Below are 14,431 nucleotides of genomic sequence, written 5' to 3' on the forward strand. Positions count from 1 at the left end.
GTTCGATCCCAGGACCCCGAGATCATGACCTGAGCCAAAGGCAGACGCTTAACCGACTAGCCACCCAGGCGCCCCAACAAAAGCCTCTTTTTAAAGATCAGCTCATTCAGTCTGAATCCAGGGGGCCTAACAAAAAAAGATAAAATTTCAGCAAACCCATGTCCCTTACCATGACTATCCCTAGAACCAAGATGCCATCCCAGAGAGGAGACTAGAAGAAATCTGAGCTGAGCAATTTGGAAAGGAAAACAATCCTGATATGGAATTAGATTTTTGAATGGACTGGGTTTGAACTGAAAATTGACAGGGAACTCATTTGTAAGAGACCAAGTCCTGGATCAGAAGGTGTCTTCTTGGTGAGATCAAAGGCTCACTGCTGTCTAGTACCCTCAGACACAGGAGGGAGAGCCTATGCGTTGAGCAACTTTGGATGCTCCCCTCCCCACAGCATGGGCCACCCTTGGGGCCAAGAGAGGCACCCCTGCACACCTCTTACAAACTATGTCCTGGATTCTGCATTATTCCCTGTACAGAGGGTTCCAAGCCTGCTTCTAAGGCCTGTGACATCTTCTTTGATTCCCTTCTGTGGCTGGGAGTTTATACCTCAAGCTCAGGTGTGCCCAAATAATGGCTATTTTTGTGGGTGGAATAGGACATGTGGGCTTCAACCCGCATGTGCTCATGGGCTGTCAAGGTGCAGGCAGAACAAGCCGAAAGAGAAAGCAGTTAGCCATGGGCTGCCGCATTGCCCCATGCTGCCAGAATAGCCTGGAGAACTTTCTGGAGGAATTCCACAGGCACACCTGGCCTTGCAGGTTGATTTGTGGGTATATTTATCAAGAGAGTAGGATAGAACAAAATTCATTAGTGTGCTAGTTTGATTTATAACTTCTAACTGTTTAGACATGAGCCACCCAGACCTTCATGTGCACTCTTGCCCTGGGCCCCAAGCACATCAGGAGTAGACCGCTTGCTCTCATGAAAGGAGGGCTCTGCACTTCTCTGGGGTCCAGTTTCAGAAATGCAAGTTACACTTTTGTGCATTTGGGTTGTGACTGGATGTTCGAAGCCTGTCCAATTATTGTCCAGATGGTGATTTCTACTACTATAAAAAGTTAAAATTTAATTCTCGGAGCAGTGCGAAACAAATGAAAAATACTTGGCAAGTCTGTTTTCTTCTTGAACTTTTAAACTTGTGGAGTTGGAGAGGCCTGTTCCCATACTGACATTATGGAAGCGCAGACCCCAGATTTCTCTTGCTGGTCACACACGGCCTTGCCCTGCACTGTTAGCCTCTACTTATATGCCATTCAGGCCTGGTTCCTCTTTTCTGGCTAATGATGTAATTCCTTTTTGTGGGTGTGTCTCATTTATACTTCTAATTTATCATTCTTTGCTCAATTTCTTCTTTTGTGTACCCCTTCAGGAAGCCCTGGATAAGTTTTCCTCCCAGTCCAGGGCAGCCTGGAAAACTCTCTGGCCTTGTGAATCTCCTGCTCCCCTGCTCTGGCTCAGATGATTCCACAAGCAGGATGTAGGCCAAGTTCACTCTTTGTCTTCCATTCTTGTTCCTACTGCTGGAAGAACAAGCCAAAACATAGGAGGAAGAGATGTAAACAACGGACATCTCAGTGTTTCCACAGAGTTCCATAACTGAAGAGGGTTCAGTCTGGAAGGTGCCCTCTAGGTCACTTTTGGGTCTGAGACTGAAGCCTAAAGGCTCTGGCTCACCACTGCCCAGCCAGCGTGAGGCCGTCACTCTGACAGATGGCTGGGCTTTTGCCTTTCCAGTGAGTTATGCTGTGTAACTCCCTTTCTCAAAGTTCATTTCATTCAATTTCCACTGGCACTCCGAGAAACAAAAACAGACATTTTCTTTTCCTTAACATATTTCCAGATGGATCTACCCAAGAAATATGAGACCAAAAAAAAAAAAAAAAAAAAACTAGAAAAGAAAAGAAAAACTAAACCTTATCCCTGCCATTTGGCATTATAACCATTGCTTACTTCTTTGAAGGGAGGAATGATGGTCTTGACTAAAACCACTGTCTCTATGAATGTGGCCTCACTGTAGGTGCTGCTCCTGGACAACAAATAGATCACTGGAACACTGAACAATAAAGACCAATTACTTCGTTATAGGTAAGCTAATAAAAGTATAATAAAACAAGACTAAATCAGAGAAGGAGACAAACCATAAGAGACTCTTAATCATAGGAAACAAACTGAGGGTTTTTGGAAGGGAGAGGTGTGAGGAGATGGGGTAACTGGGTGATAGACATTAAGGAGGGCACATGATGTAATGAGCACTGGGTGTTATATTAAGACTGACGAACCGCTGACCTCTACCTCTGAAACTAATAATACATTATGTTAATTAAAAAAAAGTATATTGCTTTTCTAATATAACTCATTTCTATTTATATCAAAGGGAGTAAATACATTACTATATTTTATTTTATTGCATTTTATTTTTGCTCTAACTTTGTTAGAAGTTGAGATAGGAATTGCCTCATTTCTGAATCTTTTCAGTTGCATGCATGACTCATCTCTGAGCACATTCTCACTGTTACAGACTGAATGTTTTTGTCCTCCCAAATTCATATGAAACCTAACCCCCAACATAATGGCATTTAGAAATAGGGCCTTCGGGAGGTGATTAGATCATGAAGATGGAGCCCTCATGAATGGGATTAGCGCCTTATGAAAAAGGCACCAGAGAACCCCCTTGCCCCTTCTGCCATGTGAGAACACAGCGGGTTGTCTGTGAACTGGCAAGCAGGCGTCCAGCACCTCCAAATCTGCCAGCGCCTTGGTCTTGGACTTCCCAGTTTCTAGAACTATGAGAACTAAATTTCTGTTTATAAACTGCCCAATGTGTGATATTTTGTTATAGCAACCCGATCAGACTGAGACATTCACCTACTGCCACATGTGATCTGGAATAAAGACAACTCACCTCAGAAGACCTCAGCAGAGACTCAAAGCCAGGCTTTGCCTCCTTTTTTGGTCCTATGATTCATATGTATCCACTTTCTTTTAAAAATAATTTGAAGTGATTTACAAGCAAAATTTATATATATCTCATTGTATATATGATGGTAATACAACCATCATAATTATAACATAATTATAATAATGTAAAAACAAAATAATAGTATAATATAATAATAATGATTTTATGTATATATATCTGTGTATATATGCATACATATACACACACACACACACACACACACACACACAATCATGGAATTTGTTTCTGACCATTAGCCCTTACAGCCGAATGTGTTCTATTTCTGTGCAGAGAATTTAGGACTAGAGACTTTCAGTTGTCCACTGTCCAGCCCTTTGGGTCAAGTCATAAACCCTTCTCTCCTCTGATTCTTTGCTCAGGCCCAATATCATCAAAGCATCATCAAGCCATGGCCAGCTGACTCCTGGATACAGATTTTACTATTCATCATTTTTTCCAATATAAACATTCAAGGCTTCCTCTGAACACTACATGTAAGGGTTTGTTTCTTACCTTGACTTTCAGATTTGTGTATGTTGTTCAGGCTTGTTAGGCTTATCTACCCCCCAGTTCTAAGACTGTAATTTTTGCCAAGTCCACTGGTCCTTCCAGCCCTGTGCTCAAGCATGGTCTTTTGGGCATCCTGCTCATAGTACGCTGCTCCCATTGGGTTGTAGGTGTTGTCTAGAATCTAGACAGCCCCAAATTTTTTCCTTTTTTAAGTAGGCTCCATGGAGCCCAACATTGGGCTTGAACTCACAACCCTGAGATCAAGACCTGAACTGAGATCAAGACCTGAACTGAGATCAAGAGTCAAATGCTTAACCTACTGAGCCACCCAGGCATCCCTAGGCAGCCCAAGATTCTTACAGCATCTTGGTGTTTGTTAGAAATAGATAGAACTGAAAGATCAATATCATCACTTTATTGAGAACTTGCTTCTTTGTTAAAGATTTTGTTATCTTCTGGACTGTGGTTTTAAAAATGATTTTGTCATTTATAATATAAATTATTCCAGGAAGGCCTTCGGCTACCAGACAGCTTTTCCTAAAACATTCCTTTACCATCTCTCTTCTTTCTACATGCAGAAAAAAAGCCTTCTGAAGTTTGGTTTCAACCAGAATTTCTTTATTTTCTACCATTCTACAAGAATTACCATTGTATTCAAATGAGTCTGTGTGGGGAAACCCTACAAATACGGTGCTTGGCAAATACCATGCCACAGCATTTCCTTGTCTGGTATCCTTTTCTGAAAAACTCTCACCTCTTCTTCAAATATACACAGGCTTGTCAGATCATTTCCTCTCCTGAACTTGTATACACAGCCCTGTGAGATCATTTCCTTTCCTGAACTTAATATTTATTTCATCCATTTGATAAATATTTATTGAGTGCCTGTTATGGGCAGAGAGTAGGTATTAGTGATGCAGGGCAGAATAAATTGAATAAAACAGTCTTTCCTGCCCTCACAGAGTTTCCATTCTGGTATCCAAGTTAGCAATAATTAGAGGGGGAAAGAGGGAGTGGTTGTCTGGAGGAGGAAGTGAAGAAGACAGCAGAACTGGAACAGGTATTTTAGCGGGAAAGCCTCAGGTAAGAAAACAAAGCTGACTGTGCACAGGCCTTGGGTCTATATTCCTGTCTTCTGGGAGAGAAGGAGAGAGTTGGGTGATGGCACAGGGTTCTGTTATGTTCTGCCACACTCTGGTGTGATGGTGTCATGGCTAGGGTAAATGTTGCTGAAGCTTGGGAACTCGGGAGGGGGCTGTGACAATACTTCCAGAGGTTCATGGAGGTTTTCTCCTCAGGTAAATGCTAGTAGAACTTTGGTGAGAGAAGGCTGGGGGCCCACGAACAGGAGATCTGGTCAGAGGGTGATTATATCACAGAGCACAGAACCCATAAAATTATCCAGATAAGAAGTAAATGTAGGTAGAATCATGTCAAATCTTGGCGAGTGGGGGAAGGACAAAGAAAACAGTCATCACACATGAGATGGAAAGATGGACTCAGGCCACCCATTTGGGAAACAAGCAAAGTGGTTAATTGTTGAAAGAATAGGTAAATGGACAAGAAAAGGTCATCAACCCATTGTGAGCTCCATAATTCTTTGACACATAGGAAGCCATTGCTAAGTCTTAAGTGGTGCAGTTTTATTGATAACTGTTGGATGACGCTGGAGGTCTAGGGGTGATTGGCCGATTCTGCCCAGGGGTGCTTGAGATGAAAAATTCAGTCTCAAGTCTGGCTATAAAGGGGCTAACTAACCTGGCAGTAGTGAAGCAAGACCAGGAATAAGAGTTGGAAGTCCACGGTTCAAGAGGAGCTGCTACCATAGAAAAAGGAAGGGGCTAGAACAAAAGTCATGGTAAGGTTTGGGTAGAGAAGAGCCAGGGTTTTCTGGGGTCCTGCTGGGACCACAGTCCTGAGTGACTGGTGAACAGGGATAAACATCTCTCTCAGGATGAAGGACTAGGGTTTCACCTCCTTTCAAAACAGTATAACCTGCCGGGTCTCCTGTGATTCAGTGAACTGTCATGGGAGTGGTGGCAGAAACAGAAGGTTCAAAAGTCCAAAGCCAGGCTCAGAAACCAGAAAGAGGCATCGCAGAGCCAGAGCTTCCTCAGAAACCTGTGATCTCAAGAGAGCAGGGCAAAGGAAAGAAGAGCAGGACCGCACCACTACAATAATGGCAGTGATTGTTGATTTAGGAATTAATTTGCTAATGCTTTTCTGGATGCTGAAGCAAGGAGAAAATAGTAGGGATCATCTTCCTGAGGTAAAGATCATTTCCCCTGGAGGGGGAGGAGAGAAAGTCATTTTCTGGTGAGCAGTCCTGACAAGGGACAAATATTCTCATGACCTGTTGGTGAGAATTGTTTATCAGATGGTGTTTCCCCCAGAGACCCAGGACTATGGCCGGCAAAGAGCCAGGAGAGAGCAAGGGATGGGGAGGGGTCTTCAAAGGGGAGAGACGTGTAATAAACAAGTTTGCTGTGAAACATCTCTGTCAGGTTACAACATTTTACTTCATGTTTAAAAAAAATCTTCAGTGGGGTTTCATTCTGGGCTTTTGAGGAAGATTGATTTTATTCAATGTTTTAATTAGTTTTTAAGACCCTTGAGCCATTTCTGTTCCTTTATTCTCACCCTCTGCAGTTAGGACACCATTTAGGAATTTGACAGTATTTTTCCCTAAACATTTTGTCCTTTTGCGGTTGTCAAATATTGAATTAGATCTTGTTATAAACAGACCAGAAGCCAGGATTGTCGACATTTCCCTTCATTAGGAAGAAACTGAAAGCTGACATTTTCAACCTATCAGCTCTAGTTTGGTCTACCGGTAAGAGCACAGTACGGGCCATGAGGCAATCTGGTTCCTTTCTTGCTCTCATTACAGACTCACAATGAGACATTAATTTATAAAACTATTTCACTTAATGGGTGCCTAAGTGTCTCTTCAAAGGAGAGGAAAAGTATTGATTAGCTCTAGTATTTAAAGTCTGAATGAATGAAAAAAGACATTGATTTGAATCCTATGAGATTGAGTAAACCTAAAATTTGAGATCTGAATGAATAAATGAAGATGTCGACTGAAGTCCTGATGTTTCCTCTTATTAGTTAATTTTCTTCCACTGTCTCTTTATTTGCAAAACTGGAAAAATAACAATAGCTACTTTTTCCTGTGCCACGCATTATGACAAGGGATCAATTAGATAATGTGGTGAAGTGCTTTACATAGTGTGAAATGCTAGACAAATGTTAGGTTTTATATTGCATATTACATAGGCTTAATGAGGCAGGTTACTTGGTTAGATTAATTGGCTTCTGGAATAATGTAAAATTCAGGCAAGATCTGTGGTTGAGGTACTGGAAAGCTAAAGTCCTGTTTCACTCCTGGAACTCATCACTGGACTAAATTGATGAATGTATTTTTCAACCTAATCCCCTCAAGTTTGAAACTACAGTTTTAAAGCCCCATTCATAGAGATTTGACTGGTAGGATGTTGAGGCCAAGGTAGCTAAAACTATGGTAATTTGTGTGCCTCAGCTGGATTTTTTTGAGGAAAGAGGGCAAAGTTTGGAAGCAATTACTTGGAGATCACAGCAAAATTCATGAGAATATTGACTTAGCCTTGAGAAGTAGAGTATGAAAAAAAATTCTCCCACCCTACCAAACAGATGGTCCTGGTTTAAAGGTGGCCCAATAGGGGCTGGACAGAAAAAAAGGAAAATGAGCAATACCTGATTCAATCCAAGAGGAGAAGACCTTTAAAGTTACCTTTCTTTCTTTACATCCTACAGTACATCCATGGTTTGACCAGTCCCTTTTTCCATGGGGAGTCAGTTTTATTCCTTACTAATTCTGATTCAGTTCAGGCTGACCAATATTTGGTCCAAACCCACATGGAAAAAGTTTTGAGTAAAAGAGATTATCTTTACTTTCAAATTCTGAGCAAAACTAAGGTGCTGCTCAATTCCCACTGGAATTTGGATGTTAAGTGGGATGTTTAAATTCTGAACGTCGATTAATGTAATCTGTCAGATCTGACAAAACTTGTTGTTTATTCCTGGCAACAAGTAACTTTTCTCTCAATCTGTTGTTCTCTTCTTTGCATTAATAAAGTGAGGTTTTTGTACCCACCAAAGGAGAAAGAACCCCTTTTCCTCCTGGCTGGTCAGCCTAAGCCTGGGTCCATGGCCTTCTGAGCAGCGTACTGGCTAGATCTCGGCTGCACTCACACCCTGTGAAGGGCATCACTACTCATGCTCTGAGGTATTTCTAGGTTAGGTAACTGGCCTAGATGAGGAGTCACTGCATTCACACTGATGTGTCTGCAGACACAGGGGTTTCTGAGAGAATAAATGAGCATTTGCAGCTTGTAAGGTTATTATCCCTCCTCCCCCCTGGTGTAGATATCCTTATTCTTAAAATTTGGGAAATTGGTGTATATATGGGTGGAAAATAGAGAATGTCTGTCCTCTCTAATGACCATGTACAAGAGTTCCAGTCATGATGGTTAAAATGCCCAAGTTTTAGAAGTCCTTGAGGAATTGTGGAGATCTGCCAGAGGAAGATTGACGGAATAAAGGTAATTTATCTACAAGTCAAAGACTTTCTACAAGGTTGAAAATTGAATGGGCTGCTGAATTGATCATGAGTACTTAGGCAAAAGGAAGCATGATATCCAGGGGAGTGCAAATTCCCTAGAAATTAACTTTATTTCTATGATTGAGAGACTGATATATTAGGGCCTGAGTCCTTGATACAGTAGATGGGCTATTTCATGCTATCCTTGTGAAGAAGTTGGGGAAACGTGGACGAGGCTGCAGGAGTAAAGTGAATTTACCTATGTCGAACATTTATATCATTGAGCATGTGAATTTTCGCAGGATTCTGGAGGACCTGAAAGGCATGGGGATATTTAACCCAGAAAAGGAAAAAAAAAGTTTCCTTTTTTTCCCCTTTGGAGGAATAAGCATAGCAGGTGTTTTAAAATACTTTTAACAGCTCTATCATCGAAGAGGAATTAGACGTTCCTTGTATCTCAAGGAGGAGAATTTGGGATTAGGAAAGCAGATTTCCTAATGTAAGGGAAAAAGTTTCTGTCAATAAATCTAATGGAATGGACTGTCTTTTGAGGTAGCAAATATTACTTTCCTCACAAGTTCAAGAAGAGGCCAGTCACCTTTCTTGGACATTATTTAGTAGTTGCTGGTATTAAAGGGAAATTGGATAAGATAATTTCTTCTGGTCTTTTCTAAACTTTTAGAGGCTGAGATAAGGTTGGAGAAGTAAGTTAGTGATCAGAAAGCAAATGAACATCTTCCTCTTTTTCATCATGACTAAAGGAGCATATTACGTTTTGTCACAGAAAAGGCTTATGTTCCTAAGTGCCTGGGATTAGAGATAAACCAGGAATAAGGAAACTTTATAAATCCACAAATAAGAATTTCCTAAAAGCATCACATCATGATATAAGCCATCAGAAAGGGGGCAGGTACTGCATTCTTTTTTTCAGAAGACAAGAATTTTTTCAGATGTATTCAATTCAATTAGAATTGTGATTGCCATATAATAATTTGAACTATGAATATTGCATTTTCTCTCACATTCTAGGAGCAGTTTGTCTGAAAACCAGATCCCTTTGCAAATGTAAGTAAATCTTTTTCTTAGTGTTTGAAGTTATCTGCAAGTTTTCCTTTTCCTCCTTAGTCAGACTGTGGAGGATCTTGATTCCCATTTTAGGAAGTTGATAGATTCTGAATTCTTCTGACCATGTAACCTATATTGAGAAATACAGTTTATACCTTGACCCATATATGCATTATAACTGAAGCCAAGTATTTGAGAAATAACACTTATACTTATGCATTGGTATAATACCCTGAAATTTTCAATTCCGTTCATTAATAATTACTGTTCATGCCCCACTAATTTCACAGAATTTGCAGATGAGAAAAACCCACTACCATAGTCAGTAGTTAGTTGCTGGAAACTGAAATAATGACAGAATAAAGAGAGAATGGAGGTTTTGCCACTTAAGGCATTCTATAAGCTAGTTACAGAAAGATAAAGTTTGCATATATACTGCATGAAAAGTCCTGGGGTTTGCAATGCATTTACATATTCCTCTTCACTTCCTTTCTTCTTGTCTTTTCAGCCTCCTCTCCCCGCCTCCCAGAGAAAACCACACACCCCTGACAGAAGCCACCCGAAACATGAAAGTCCATGTGAGAGATATTTAGATAGACTGCATTCACTGTGTATCTTAAAGCTTTACATCTAGAGAAGCAAGTTTTAGCCTAAAGCACGTCTGTCTGTTTACGAACACCTTCAGGTGACTATGAAGATAATGGAATTGCTGATACACTGCTCATAGCTGCTTGGGTAACCATTCTTTTATTATCAGGAAGGCAAATGCAATTTTTAAGATCAAAGTGGACATCTCTTGGAAGCTCCATTTATTACAAAAGGCTAAAGTGTCCACATTCCTAGGAATCAAAGGGACTGAAAAGCCAGAACAGCAGTAGTATTCAAGAGGCGAATGCAATTTTTGACAGAGAGCAACCACCGAAGTCGGTGACAGGAACAGGAGGTAATTTAATTCTGAAAGTTACCAACTCTGCAAGCTCTGGGGTTAAGCAAGGTGCCTGATATGGTGATTACCACAGCCAGGGTCTGCCTGACACACCATTTCGGCTGCCAGTGCAGGAACTGAGAATACTTTCATAATTTTCACCATCTGAGATTCCCTTGGTACCATTTTGAACCCATTTCTGCCGAGAACAGGAGCCCCACTCAGCAACTGCAGGGGAAGTAAAGTAGAAGGTCATTATAACCCAGGCACTGTTATAGAGTATTTGGAAAACCATCTTGGATGAATTCTAGCCCTGAAAACATGGCCACCTCAGAGAGTAGCAACCAGACTCTGGCCGTTCCCCTGTCAGCTGCCATCTAATGGCAGTTCCACCATATTTAGGGTCCTTTTGTATCCTCCCCCAAGCCCCAACCTGGCTTTAAATGCCCCATAGGCCCCTTTGCCAAGGCTTTCCAATGGTTAACTTCAGGAAAGCCTGACGAACATCTATCTCTCCAGCTGGGCCCTCTTCAAATGCTTACTGGAACTTCCACTGCTAAAGAACTTTTCTAGTAGTTTTGAATATCCTTGAAATCTTGGCCAAAGCATTTGGAAGAGTAACAACGGGCCTTTATTATTTCTTCTCAACAACTCTCCAGCCATTTCAGAGTATGAAGAGGCCTTCAGAAATTCTGGATACTTGATAAGTGTGCTTCATATTACAAAAGACATCTTTTACCTCTCCCTTTTCATCAGGCTAATGTCTTCTGAAATCCCCTCAGCATTCCCGAGAGTTTATCTTTCCAGAGACTAGAATTGCAAGAAGCATTTTCTTGATGTTTATCGCATTATTTTTTGTGGCTTAAAGGGTTAGTGTTACAGAAGTGGTTTTTATACTTGGGAGCTTCACCACTGCAAACTTTTTACTGCCCATATTATTAACGAAAAGACAATATTGATTTTAACACATTTTAAACAGACCCTTAGAAAGTATGCAAAGCCTCAATCACAGACATTCTTCTTGTCCTAAGAAAAAATATATGATAGTTTTATTTATTTATTTATTTGTTTGTTTATTTATTTTATTTATTTGAGAGAGAGAATGAGAGATAGCACGAGAGGGAAGAGGGTCAGAGGGAGAAGCAGACTCCCCGCCGAGCAGGGAGCCCGATGTGGGACTCGATCCCGGGACTCCAGGATCATGACCTGAGCCGAAGGCAGTCGCTTAAGCACCTGAGCCACCCAGGCGCCCTATGATAGTTTTAAATTTATGAAAATTTTAATGTGATTAAAAGGATACAGCTGGAGGAATAGATAATAGTATGCCTTGAGGAATCTCTGGGCTGACTTTTGGAGGAAGTTCACCATTCACCATTAATGGTCCTAAGAGTTGGGCAAACTAAGCTAAATATATACATTTTTTTCTTTTTCTTGACATGCACAATTCTCATGTCCACACTGAAAAAATAAAGAACTTAACTTTGTAGAGACCAATAGATTATTGTAAATTCTTATCTATATAGAATTTAAATTAATGGCAGGGTTATCAAAGATTATTTATGCCAGGTATATCATTTGATTGAACTCCCCAAGTTTAAGTTATGGGAGCACCTACTCAGAAACACCACCTTTCCTCATAATTCCCAACAGGGTGTAAACAGAGCTTAAATACTCTTTCATATTTTATATCATTTAAAGTAAAATCGTTAATTTAAATGATTCTTTAGGGAAAAGGCAAAAGAACAAAGAGAACTGAAAAGAGGAAGAGAACATCTGAGAGCACATCTACAAGGAGAATAAGCATTTTCAGGGAACTCTACCTTTTCCTGATTCTCACATCTGCACACTTCCTCTGATGCTTAGCAAAGTTTGACAAGGGATGATCCATGTATTCGGTGCAGCTTGTAATTTGCTACAACTTGTAGGTCTGACTTTTCTCCACGGTGCGGATATTGTTGCCACCTGTTTTCATCCATTTTATTAGAGATAATTATCCTCATGGGTCCCAAGTTGATACACCTGAAATTAGTTACCTGCCCTCTCTCCCGAGGCCCCTCCCTCAGCCGCTACTCACTCGAAAGGGTCGCTGGGATCTGCCCTCTGGAGCTCTGGAGGGATGGGGATCCTTTTGTAGTACATTTCCCAGTCGAAGGCCCCTCGCATGGCATCCCCAGCTTGTGCCTCATACCCAAAGTGATTGTGGTCAATGACATCGATCATGGGGCACACGATGGTTTTGTGGTTTAGTGCAATTTGGTCTGAAAAATGAAAGCACAAAATAGGAAATGACATGCCCGCCTAGGCCATCTATCATTTTTCAGCAAAGAGAAGCCTACAGATCCTTCCTAATGCAGGGATGCTGTTTGCAGCCTGGTTTCCTGTCGTTGTTAGGGCGCTTTGTGAAATCTCTTCCAAGGCTGGACTTAATGTGATGGGACAGTGATTAGGTACAATTAGTGTTGTCGTATTTTCCTTTAAGAAAGTTATGTCCCAGAGAGACTTGCAGAAGTCCATTTAGCTCTACCTCTGTCACATTTTTGCTCTGACCTGTCCCCAATCTGTCATTTTATAGTGCATCCAACATGCGTGGAGTATAAACAGTACTTGTGTTCCTTCAAGCATACAGTGGGAGCTTGCTGAGAAAATACCGTCCTGCTTTCTGGAGGTTCCAAAATGTAAATATTTAACTTCATGATTCTTTTTTTTTTTTAGCCTCTAATCTTAGGATGGTCATGATGGCTGCTCTCTGCTAAATGCTGATAGATCACACAGAGAATTCTTTGCTCTTAGGCTTACCAGAGATTTTGCCATGTTCTATTTGGCTATTGTCCTTTGATATAGACTCTGTTTATCAAAGCTATACAGTTTTATCTTTTCTCATTCTAACCAAAAATCTTTTAGCTGGCCTGATACTACGGTTCCTATTCCTGCTACTATCACATTTTTGAGCAACTGCCAAGTGATTTACACTCTTGCTACTTCTCATGCTCCCAGCAACCCCGTAAGGGTGGCTACTATCGTCATTCTCAATTTACGAATGAGGATACCGAGCTCAGAGAAGCTAAATAACTTGTCAAGGGTCACTCATCTTTTGATAGCAAAACCCAGGTTGCAACTCCTGCTTAACAGACCAATCCTAAGGCCCGGGGTCTTTCCAGTTCTCCATGGTGCTTCTCGTGTGATATCTTTTTCAGTTCCAACTCCTTCCTTTTCCATGTAGATAGTATTATGGTGAGACTTCAGCAGCACAGGGAATTGGCGTTTATACACTTTGCCTCACCTGGAACAGCTACAGGTGATGGAGAGTTGACTCTTGAACAACAAGAGCTTGAACTGCGCAGGTCCACTTACAGATTTTTTTTTGATACAGTACAGTGCTGTAAATGTATTTTCTCTTCCTTATGATTTTCTTAACAACATTCTATTCTCTAGCTTAGGTTATTGTAAGAGTACAGTATATAATACATAATACCATACACAGTAAGTGTCAGTTGACTGTTTCTGTGATTGGTAAGGCTTCTGGTTGACAGCAGGCTATTGGTAGTGAAATTTTTGGGGAGTCCAGAGTGACACGTGAATTTTTGCGCAGGGTGCTGGTGCCCCTAACCCCTGTGTTGTTTAAGGGGCCAACCATATTTTCTCCCCAGGAATGTGCACTCAGTTGGTATTTATTATAACAAATATATTGTCTGACAGAACTTTTAAGTATGAACATCTGCTTTCTGGTTATTTGGACCATCTGATGTGGCATGTGGAATAAAATACATTTAAATATCTTAAAAAACATATCTTTTAGAAATAATGAGGTTTGGTTATTTCAGTATTATTATTTGGTGGCCCTGATAAGGCAGGGTGGGGAAGCCACAGAATCCTGTAGAAGATGTCTCCTGCATATTTATATACCTGCCTGCCCCTCCCTCCCTTCCTTCTTCCTTCCTTCCTTCCTTCCTTCCTTCCTTCCTTCCTTCCTTCCTTCCTTCCTCCTTCTTTCCTTCCTTCCCTCCAATTCAACAGCTATTTACTGAGTAGAAATTATATGCCTGCCACTGTTCTAGGTTCTGGGAACACAGCAGTGAAGACCAACCACAAAAATCCCTGTCTTTAGCAATGGAACAAAGACAATCAATATACATAATAAATCTGAATTACGTAGTGCGTTTGAAGGTGAGAAATGTGGTAGAAAGAAGATAAAACAGGGCAAGGGGAGTATGGAATGCTGGTATGTGGCAAGGTAAACAGCATGGCCCCAGGAGGCTTCTGATAGCCTGGAGCTTACCTTCATATTATTTCAGCTAATTGGTAGACAGAGAGACCTTTAGCACTATTTCAGGTG

The 14,431-nt window shown here is 41.0% G+C and overlaps 1 protein-coding gene across 1 annotated transcript in view; it reads right to left on the reverse strand.

Annotated features, from left to right (window-relative positions):
* Positions 1-14,431, reverse strand: part of GALNTL6 (polypeptide N-acetylgalactosaminyltransferase like 6) — a 1,206,234-nt gene that overhangs the window by 171,407 nt on the left and 1,020,396 nt on the right. The window contains exon 6 of the mRNA XM_088019488.1: positions 12,173-12,356. Coding sequence (XP_087875614.1) covers positions 12,173-12,356 — 184 coding nt within the window. The remainder of the gene's footprint in view (positions 1-12,172; positions 12,357-14,431) is intronic.

Source organism: Eumetopias jubatus, unplaced genomic scaffold (genome assembly GCF_037043125.1).
Source record: "Eumetopias jubatus isolate StellerSeaLion01/CBP00866 unplaced genomic scaffold, mEumJub1_p1.0 scaffold_2, whole genome shotgun sequence".
Classification (NCBI taxonomy): domain Eukaryota; kingdom Metazoa; phylum Chordata; class Mammalia; order Carnivora; family Otariidae; genus Eumetopias; species Eumetopias jubatus.